Source organism: Phytophthora ramorum (genome assembly GCF_020800215.1).
Source record: "Phytophthora ramorum isolate Pr-102 chromosome Unknown Phyram_PR-102_s0005, whole genome shotgun sequence".
NCBI classification, from domain to species: Eukaryota; Oomycota; class Peronosporomycetes; order Peronosporales; family Peronosporaceae; genus Phytophthora; species Phytophthora ramorum.
Window position 1 is genome coordinate 3366370 of NW_027150651.1, and position 10758 is coordinate 3377127.

Consider the following 10758-nt stretch of genomic DNA (forward strand, 5'->3'; position numbering starts at 1 on the left):
ATGAAGCTCTCCAAGTTCGCCAAGCACGCTCTCACCTTCTCCGGCCCGTCCCCGATCCAGCACTTGGAACGTCTGTCCAAGGCTCTGGGCGACAAGGTGCAGCTGTACGCCAAGCGTGAGGACTGCAACTCCGGTCTAGCCTTCGGTGGCAACAAGACGCGCAAGCTCGAGTACATCATCCCCGAGGCCATTGAAGGGGGATACGACACCCTCGTGTCCATCGGCGGCATCCAGTCCAACCAGACCCGTCAAGTGGCTGCGGTGGCGGCGCACCTGGGCTTCAAGTGCGTGCTGGTGCAGGAGAACTGGGTCAACTACCCGAAGGAGGAGGCCGCAGTGTACGACAACGTCGGTAACATTGAGCTCTCGCGCATTCTGGGCGCGGACGTGCGCCGGGATGCCGCCGGCTTCGACATTGGCATCCGGCCCAGTTGGGAGGAGGCTATGGACGGCGTCAAGAAGGCTGGTGGCAAGCCGTACCCGATTCCGGCCGGCTGCTCGGAGCACCCCAAGGGTGGACTGGGCTTCGTGGACTTTGCTGAGGAGGTCCGTGAGCAGGAGAAGGAGCTCGGCTTCAAGTTCGACTACGTCGTTGTGTGCGCCGTGACGGGCAGCACCATGGCTGGCATGGTGGTGGGCTTCGCGGCCGACGGACGCGCCAACAAGGTCATTGGCATCGACGCGTCGGCCAAGCCCGAGCAGACCCGTGACCAGGTGCTGCGCATTGCGCAGAACACGGCGGAGCTGGTGGAGCTGGGCCGCGAGATCACGGCCGACGACATTGTGCTGGACACGCGCTTCGGTGGGCCCGAGTACGGACTGCCGAACGAGGGCACGCTGGACGCCATTCGACTCTGCGCTCGCACCGAGGGAATGCTCACCGACCCTGTGTACGAGGGCAAGTCCATGGACGGCATGATCTCGATGGTGCGCAACGGCGAGTTCCCCGAGGGCTCCAAGGTGTTGTACGCCCACCTGGGCGGCGCGCCGGCGCTCAGCGCGTACAGCTACTTGTTCAAGGAGGGATAAGTCACGTGTCCTTCGCACGCGCGACTCGAGAGCAAAGTGCTTCAGCTGGAGAACCATTTTGCAGCAGTAGAATGCTTCCACGGCGAACCGCGTAGCTGTAGGCGTCTAGCGTGCCGCGTAGATAGTTGGTTAATACAAGTGTATTCAGATTCATAGCTTGGTGCAGGAGCTCCCTTTGTCCAAAATGGTTTTGTGACGCTGTCGAACGATGTGCAGGAAGTGGCTCAAACGCTACACAAAGTCGTCGCTTACCAAGTTGTACAAGAAATGACACGTGCTGGGTCACGGCGACGACGGCAGGCAGTGGTAGCTAGCTCATCGTGCCAAAACGACGTGCGATTAAAAGCGATGAGCTCAAAGCACTGAATGCGATTTACACTTCAACTGCGAGCTTACACGAAGACTAACAGCTTCGACACGTGAAGCACTTTACAGTCCATGCACCCGCTTCACGCTGTGCCCGGACTCGTGTCGAGGGTGCGAGGGTTACATGTAAACCGCTCAAAGCATAACAGAATGTTGAGCTTGCCCGCCAAGGCGATCGATCGCGGTGGTCGACTTGCACTGGTCGTCAGCCAATCGAGCGAGAAAGGCCAGTCAAGAGCGATTGGCCGTGCATTGCGCTGACGCAGCCAGACGTGTCGGCATGGCGGCGCTGCTGTGCAAGCAGTTGAAGCGTTCACTCGCTTGCTGCAATGCAAAATCTGCTTGGCAAGCAGCGTTGCCAGCTCGAACTTCGAGTCGAAGCTCGGCCCCAAACAAACAGGCAGGCAGGAATTTGAGCGCTGCTTCCTATCGCTACAGCCGTGAGAGGCTTCGAGGCCATGATGTGGTTCGCATCGGAGCCCGCGGTTCTGGCTACGGCCGGCAGAATGGCTGGCTGAAAAATGGCGGGTCTCTCTTGCAACCGACTCTCCTCGACTTGTCGACGAAAAGCACGGCCAGCGAACGTATCTTTGCCTACTTTCGCTGGCTAGCTGGCAGCAGATATTAAAGCAATCCTGAATCGTTGCAGACAGGAGAAGCTTCATCAACAGCAGCAGCAGCAGCAAATGGCCAGCTTCGAACGCGCATTCGACGACGAGAACACCACGAGGCGGTATGAATACAGCGGTGTCCATTGAGGGAGATGGACATTTGTGGGACCAATCCGAATGGAATCAGATGGCTGACTCAAACCCCAAAACAAGGTGCAATCAAACACTATCCGCTAAAACAGGGTGGAAGCAGCAACACCAGGATTCACCATCCAATAAAAACCACCAATAATTTACACTATACACCGTGTTTTGTTAAATACGTCTTGACTCTGTTCATCCCACTCTGAAAGGACAAAATCGCTATGTCAGTCTTCAAGTCGCTAGTCTGCGGTCACTTGCCAGTCACTCCATTTCGGAATCCACCGTCTCGAGCTCAAGTGGTTCGTCATGGTGCGCACGTCGCTATTGGCTGTGGCTCTGGCGCTGCCTGCGCTCGTGTCAGGCACGGCGTCCCAGTTGGACTACGCGGCCTGCGCCATCAACCACGCGCCCGAGTACTTTTGCTGCGACTTGGGCGCGCCCGAGGGCTCCGACGTGTCGAACGGCCTCGTGTACACCCGCTACAACAAGCCGCAGGGCGCTGGCTACTCGAGCTACTACGACGAAGGCTGGCACAAGAGTCGCCAGGTGAACTACGACCCGGATGGAGACGTGTCGCTCTACGCGCCCAGCACGCCCAGTTACGTCTACGGCGAGGCTGACAAAACCTGTCGCCTCCACGACGTGGCTGTGGACGGAGCCGTCGTCAGCACTTTGCAGTGCACGTTCGCTCCCTCAAGCAACGATGCTATCTACACGCAGAACGCGTCGCTGGCCGAGGACTCGACCGACACGTCAGTCTTCTGGACGTCCACGCCCAACCCGCGCAACAACAACGCGTCGCTGCCTATTGGCGCTGTGTGCAGGAGTCTCATGTTGGACGACGGCTCAGTTAACACAACCGCGCAGAGTCTCTGTGTGTCTGCCTCAAGTGCGTCGATCTACCGCTTCAATTCGTTCACTGAGACGCCACTCGTCGTCGTGTACGCCATCTACGCCGCCTGCTTCATCAGTTTGGCCTGTTGGGCTGCACTCCGCTCCTTGCGGGGCGTCCACCAGTCGTCGGACGCCGCGACTCCGCTCACGGCCATTGCCGACGGTGACAAGAAGCTGCTGGACCACCGAGGAGGCCCCGAGACGCCCGGTATCAAGACGTCCACCACCCGTCCGTCGCTGGCGGACCGGCCGTCCGAGGTGCAGCTGCGCAACAGCACCGAGGACGTTGTGCAGACGGGGTACACGGACTCGGTAGTAGGCTACGCGGTCTTCGGCTACTTCGTGCTCATGACGCTGCTGCTCAACATCCCCATCATCCTCACGATCCGAGACAACCAGGGCAAGCTGGCCACCGACAAGTACGCGGCGTGGTTCAACCCCACCACGGTCGTCATCAAGGTCTTCATCTCGCTGTGGGTGATCGCCACGGTCTGGTTCGTCGTGGTCGTGGTGTACCGCTTCAAGATCCTCAACTTCTTCCGCTACCCGACGGCGCTGGACAAGTGCACGCGCGTGCTCATGTTCAAGCCCGAGGTGACGGAGACGATGCTCGCGGACCGCTCGGGTGTCGCGCAGATGGTGCTCAAAGTCGAGAACTTCGTGTTCCCGCACTCGCGCCAGGGCGTGGAGGAGACCGTGACGGTGCACACAACTGCCGAAGGCGCGCGCTACCTGGAGTTCCAGCACCTGCGCTACACCTTCGACGATGTGGAGAGCAAGTTCGTTCCTGGCTCCGTTGTGCTGCCGGACTCGTACGACAAGATCCTCTCGGACTCGCAGGGACTCACCAGCGACGAGTACACTCGCCGTCTGGATATCGTGGGCCGCAACGCTATCGAAGTGGAGATGCCGTCGTGGGCGACGTCCGTTGTCGACGAGTTCTTCTCGTTCTTCTACATCTACCAGCTCATGTGCTACTACGTCTGGTACTTCACGGACTACGTGTGGGTGTCGGTGCTCAACACGGTGGTGATTGTGCTGGCGGCCGCTTTCAACATCTACGCCAAGCGCAGCATGCTCTCTTCTGTCGTGCAGATGACGCACTACGTGGCGGAGGTGACGGTCAAGCGCGACGGCGAGTGGTCGACAATCAAGTCTTCGGACCTGGCGCCGGGTGACCTCGTGCGCGTTGCGGAGAACTGGGAGCTGCCGTGCGACTTGGTGATTGTCAAGGGCTCCACGGTTTGCGACGAGTCCATGCTGACTGGTGAGTCGATGCCCGTGCAGAAGTTCCCGCTGCCCAACGACAGCCACGACGTGTACGACGCCGAGGGAAATGGCAAGAAATACACCCTGTTCTCCGGTACGAGAACGCTGGCTTCGGGTCGTGATGAGGACATCCTCGCTATTGTGCAGGCTACTGGCGCCCACACCAGTCGTGGGCAGCTCGTCCAGGCGATTCTGTACCCCGCCCCGATCCGATTCAAGTACGACGAGCACCTCAAGGCGGTGTTCTCCGTTCTGTTCGTCATCGGCCTCATCGCCGCCTACTTCGCCATGAAGTTCCTGATGGAGAACGCAGGTCTGAGCAACAACCTGTTCGCTTTTGTCTACGGCATGTTCATGTTCAGCGCTGTGCTCAACCCCTTGCTGCCTGTCGTGATGACCATCGGCCAGGTGAACGCCGCCAAGCGCCTTCAGAAGCAGGATGTCTTCTGCCTTAACCCCCAGCGTATCACGCTGTGCGGTAAGGTGCGCGTGTTCTGCTTCGACAAGACGGGCACGATCACGAAGGAGGGCCTGGACTACCGGGGATGTGTGCCTATCGGCGACTCGGGCGAGTTTCTCGCGGAGTTCAACGACATGACGGACGCGTCGCTGAACCAGACGATGAAGTTTTCGCTCGCTTCCTGCCACGCTGTTGGCTCGCTGAACGGCGAGCTGGTTGGCAACGAGGTTGAGGTGAAGATGTTCAAGAGCACGCAGTGGAAGCTCCTTGAATCGGAAGGCCAGCTGCCCGTTGTGCAGTCCGCGGATGGCTCGGAGGAGCTGGAGTTCGTCAAGCGCTTCGAGTTCGACCACCACCGCATGTCGATGAGTGTCGTGATGAAGCAGAAGAGGACAGGAAAGCTGATCGTGTTCTGCAAGGGCTCGTACGAGAAGATGGAGTCGGTATCCAGTAAGGCGTCGATCCCTGCCAACTACTTCGAGACGGCCGAGAACCTGGCCAAGAACGGATGCTACGTGCTTGGTATTGCGTACAAGGAGATGCCGGCGATGAACGAGAGCGACATGACTGCCTTCCTGACAGACCGCGACGCCGTTGAGGAGTCTTTGGCGCTGCTGGGTCTGATCATGTTCCGCAACGAGATTAAGGAGGACTCGCGCGACGCTATCCTGACGCTGAAGCAGGGCGACATTCGCTCGGTGATGATCACGGGTGATAATGCCATGACCGGTTGCTACATTGCTCGCGCTAGTGGCATGGTGGAGGAGGACTCGCAGATGGTTCTGGGCGACATGGTCGCCGACGAAAAGACCGGCAGCATGCTGGTGTGGAAGGACGTCGAGACTCAGCAAGTGTTCTCGTTCGATGACATCCGCGACATGGTGGAGTCGGTGGACACGAAGGTGGAGCTGGCAGTGACTGGCAAGGCTTTCGACTTCTTGGTCAAGATGGGAGACATCCAGAAGATCCTGCTCAAGACCCGCATCTTCAGCCGCATGACGCCTCAAGGCAAGGTGGACTGCGTCAAGCTCCACATGGGCACGGGCTCCGTGACGGGCATGTGCGGTGACGGTGGCAACGACTGCGGCGCTCTTCGTATTGCCCACGTTGGTGTGGCTCTGAGCGACGCCGAGGCTTCGGTTGTGTCTCCGTTCACGAGCAAGTCCCGTACGCTCAAGTCGGTCGTGGATCTTGTGCTTGAGGGCCGTGGCGCGCTGGCGACGTCGTTCGCGAGTGTCAAGTACCTCATCATGTACGGTCTCATCGGCATTGGCTGCCGCAGCGTCATGTACTACAACGGCGTGTTCATCTCGCAGTTCGGCTTCATGTACCTGGATGGTGCCATCCTGGTTGGTATCTCGTACGGACTCACGCGCGCTCGCCCGCTCCAGTCCATGGGCTCGCAGCGTCCTACGTCGAGTCTGGTGGGCCCCACGACCGTGTGCTCGCTGGTGGGGGCCTCAGTGATCCACTGGCTGTTCCTGTACGGAGCCATCCACGACCTCACCACGCAGCCCTGGTACTGTCCGTTCCAGCCGAGCAACGTGAACCTGGTGCAGTGGTGGCTGCTGCAGGACAGCAACCTGGGCTCCACCTTGTGGTTCATCATCTGCTTCCAGCAAATGTCCACGGGTCTCACCATGGGCCTGGGCTCGCGCTTCCGCCGCCCCATTTGGCACAACATTTTCCTGCTCTTCTGGTACGCGCTGCTGTTCGTGGTGCTCGTGGTGACCTTCGTGGGTCCGCCGTCGCGCTTCGGCGACCAGTTCCGAGTGGCCAGCAGCACGAACGTGGTGGGGCTGCCGGACATTCCTCTGCCCAGCGACTTCCGCTGGGAGCTCTTTGGCTGGGGCATCGCCGACACGGCCGCCGTCCTAATCTTCGAGTATTTCTTCGTGCTCGGCTACGTGCGCGACTTCTTCCGCGCCAAGTACCACCGAGATGCCCTCCCCATGAAATTGTAAGCAGGTAGAACCTGCAGCTTGGCATACAGCAGCATCGTCGCTGGTTATCATTGTTAATGGGAAGCTCGACTGTGGCCCCTCAATTCTTAGACCCATAGGCGTCAATTCGTTTCGTGCCTGAGCTTATTTGCCCCAAGGCTAAACTTGGTCTCAGCTTTGATGGTAAACTCACATTTCTGGTGCACTCGCTCATGAAGACGCGTCCTGCCGAACCACTCTTCATCCAGCGCGGGCCCGTGATCGATGAACCTTCGGCAAGTATATGGCAATCGTTACGCAAGTCGCTGGAGAGACTGAGAAATTCCGAAGTCATCCCGCTGGGCCCTTCACCTGCAGCTCGTAACCCCAGGAAGTTGACTCGTGGACTGTCCAACGTTGCAGCGCTGCGTCAACGCAGTGCCAAGGCGATTCGATTGAAATACGTCACTTTCAAAGATGCGTTTGGTGTGCTGGGGCTCCCCATGGTCGTCATGGCACTCGTTTGTGTTTCCTGGACCATTTGGTTGATTGTACTCACACTGGCACCAAACGAGACAGCTAATTATCTCATGGGCACAAGTGAATACGATGACGGACAGTTTTGGCTGATCCCTGAAGAATTAAATGCCCTACAGATTGTCAGCGTAGCTGGATTGGTGGTAGTTGTGATCTTGTACGTCTTCGTCTTGCTCAAAATGCTGGTTTGGCGCGAATACCATCACGTTGAGGGCTCTTTTCTCGATCGAATTTTGAGACGATGTGCGCCTAACAGAACACAATCCAATGACTGGTCCAAGCTCGACTTCCGCCACAGAGTTTACAGATTGATTTGGGAGCTTTATGTGTTTGTGAAAGAGTTAACCGGGTTTCAGGGAAGACACCGAAAACTATGGGTAAGTGGATGTGTAAACATACAGCAATGTAAGTTGCGGCACTTACACGCACTGACTACCGTTTGTGCTCTCTTTATTCTAGAATTTGTGTCTCAAAGCCCTCGACTTGGTGATGCAGTCGCTACTTCTCAGTGAATTATTGGAAGCTGGGACACCAGTACCCCTCACGTTTGGGTACGCCGTGTTTGCAGCCTTAAACTCGCTTTTCTGTGCTGTAGAGATCATCAGCCACCGATACACTGCGTTTGCTGAGATTCTTATCGATTCGCTGTTCGATTTGTGTGCTGCCGTGCTGTTCCCTATCGTGGTGCTCGTGTATAGCGCGGAAAATTTCGATTTTGATCGTGCTGTGTACCAGATCAACGTGGAGGAGCTACCTGTAGGAAGTTTTGAGAGACGCGCACGAATGTTTGCCAGTCCGACGGAAATTGCACTCTTTCGTGTCTCCTTCGATTCGCTTAGGATTCGCACCGCGTCGGACTTTTTCCTGCGCATCGGCATGAATATTGGATTTTCATATCGCTTCAAGCGGGTGGTTGAGGTCCTGATTCAGATGCAATCTCTACGACAACAGCACCAAGGGAAGAAGAAAGGATCATTGGGGCAACAGTCAATGCTATTGGAATCCCCGAAAGCAGAAAATGGCTCTCGTTCGTGCCAGCGAGCTGCCCCAAAGTCAGCGGCTATTCTTTTCATTGTGTACAGCATCGGTGTTATTGTCATCACTCAGCAATCCGTATCAGCTTCGCAAAAAGCGTGCTATTTTCACCCGGAATGCGTTGTGTTCGCCTATCGATGGTACGACACCGAGTTCTGCCCTTGTCGAGCTCTCATCGATGGAAACCGTGCTCCCAAAACGTACTACGAATGGACCCACCCGGTGGACGCCACAAAAACTGTCAAGGATCTGGCAGCAACAGGGACTTTGGAGATGGTTCAATTGATCAATCGACAGCTGACGGTGCTACCAGACGAGCTCCGTGATTGCCACAACCTCAATTTCCTGTACGTTATTTGCTGCCCTCCGCGACTGGCACACGTGTCCTCATTTTGTATTCGTGTTGTGGTTGTGTAGATCCTTGATCAACTGCGCGATTGAAGAGCTGCCGACTTGGGCAAAGGATTTCCGCAAGCTTCAATATTTGTGGGTAGCTCATTACCTGGGCGGAATTCGCAACAGGTTCCTTACTGATCAGTTCATTGTTTTGATGCTCAAGACAAATTGAAGGCAAAGTCGGAAGCAAGAACCTCGGAGCCTTGGCAGACGACCTCTTCAACGATATGCCCGAGCTGCGATACTTGCAGTTTGGACTTCATCAACGAATGACTCGACTCCCACCTTTAGATGGAGTCCCGAATTTGTCTTGCATAGTTCTTGCTCGCATGGGCGAGTTCACTGCGCTTCCGTCTTTCGAGCATTTACCGCAACTTCAGCGACTCGAGTTCAGCGTGATGAAGGACTTGTCTCGGATTCCTGATCTGGCACTTGCTAGAAAAATCGTCCACTTCGCTGTATATCAAGGCGCGTACCTGTGTTGTAATCGATTTCTCGGAACCTGCGACCTCACGAACCCGTTTTGCAGCGATGCGACTTGCCTCGACGACCCCGCGCTTATCGCAACTCAGGCAACGCTCAAAGTCTTCGAGGCGTTTTCTGCAAACGTTTGCCAGCCATATTCCGGACTATCGCAAACTCCAACAGCGGAAACAATTCAAATGTGCGACGGAGTGATGTTTCGACAGTGCCATTTACCAAGTACCAAGCCAGACACGTGGGTAGTGGGGATATGCTACAGTCATCGCATGCAAGTTATAGCGTGTAACCCGGACCCGGCCAAAATACGAGTTCGGCGCCGCCAGATTGAGGAGGGCGTGGGAATACCGTGCAACCCAGTGGAGGAATCTTGGCTAGGCTGTAACCGGTCAGCACAAGAATGAATCCACACACCGGTATCTTTCTGCGAGACTATTGGGGTGGAATGGAAGTTGCCATTGTCGTGAACTTCAGGAAGAATATGTTGTATTTCCCCACGCTGGCTGATCAAGCCACACGAGTCTGGAATATATGTACTGCAATTGGACGCCCTTCGGGGAATAAGGGGTTATGGAGCGGTAGTTTAGCTTAACCCATTATTCCCCGAAGGCTGTCCTATAGGTACGTCGCCTACACTGCTCTCGCTTTTGATTTTGATCAATACAGCACGGCAAGAAATCCTCGGGAGCAACGCCAGCACTGTTTTACACTTTCCTACACTTTGGGGAACACACGAAAATTCATCACATGATAACAATACTTGACGTATCGGATTTCTGCCTTTGTGGTACGCTCTGACATCGGGGAATGGGGGCTTAAAGATACTTCTTTAAAAAAGGTGTCGCATTTTGCAGCATGTTCATATAGCCGAATATTGCACACTGAGTACCCCTAACCGATTGGCAGTCAAAACCACGCGGTCGCTGCTGCTCTCGGTCAGTTCGTGGGAAGCTTGCAGCAGTGCTTTCGCGTTGATCTGAGTCATCCACATTGTCGTTATAGGGATGCTTGATTTTGTACGGCAACCCAACTTTGCGTTATGCCTATCATAACTGATGACATCCTCGGATCTGCCACGAATTACAAAAATTCGACAATATCTGCTAACGATGCCGCGCGGTCGTGATCAAAATTGACGAATGTACGTATACGAGGCCGCTATCACCTTTGCTCATAATCGAGAGCCTCTCAATGTAAAACTGTTCACAGAGAGACCAGAGCCTGGCCTCGACAAGTGAGTTGATCTTTGAGATTGAGTCTCCTGGGCTTTAATACTGGTATCGAGTCTTGATGGTGCTACTCTCAATTTCTAAAGCAATTTTGATACTCTCGCCGTGATATAGTGCAATCGATCAGGAACGTTTGTATTCGCTCTTGTGATATGCAGCCTTCCCGGTTGCAGTGCAACTTGCACCCCTGCACGCATACAGGAACCGTATCAATGAACCATAGAGCTTTACTCTTCCTTGTGCAGGGCAACTTCTGAGCCATTCCCCCATCCCACCCGTTGGCATGCTGCACGACCTCTTTGCTGGTTTGAACCTTGCCAGCCAGTTGCTCTGCTCAGATTTCAATTTCACTTCCAGCGCGCACCCAAGCATCAAACAAGTCAACC

The 10758-nt window shown here is 55.7% G+C and overlaps 2 protein-coding genes across 2 annotated transcripts; both read left to right on the forward strand.

The window, feature by feature from the left end:
- On the forward strand, positions 1-1029 carry KRP23_6796 (1-aminocyclopropane-1-carboxylate deaminase; the record flags this gene model as incomplete). The annotated part of the gene is made up of 1 exon (XM_067892029.1): positions 1-1029. One exon carries the CDS (start codon positions 1-3, stop codon positions 1027-1029), a length of 1029 nt encoding a protein of 342 aa, XP_067746330.1.
- Positions 1030-2456: 1427 nt separating this feature from the next.
- On the forward strand, positions 2457-4725 carry KRP23_6797 (putative cation-transporting ATPase 13A5; the record flags this gene model as incomplete). The annotated part of the gene is made up of 2 exons (XM_067892030.1): positions 2457-4642; positions 4722-4725. The coding sequence occupies 2 exons, from the start codon at positions 2457-2459 to the stop codon at positions 4723-4725; spliced, it is 2190 nt and encodes a 729-aa protein (XP_067746331.1).
- Positions 4726-10758: the final 6033 nt, after the last annotated feature.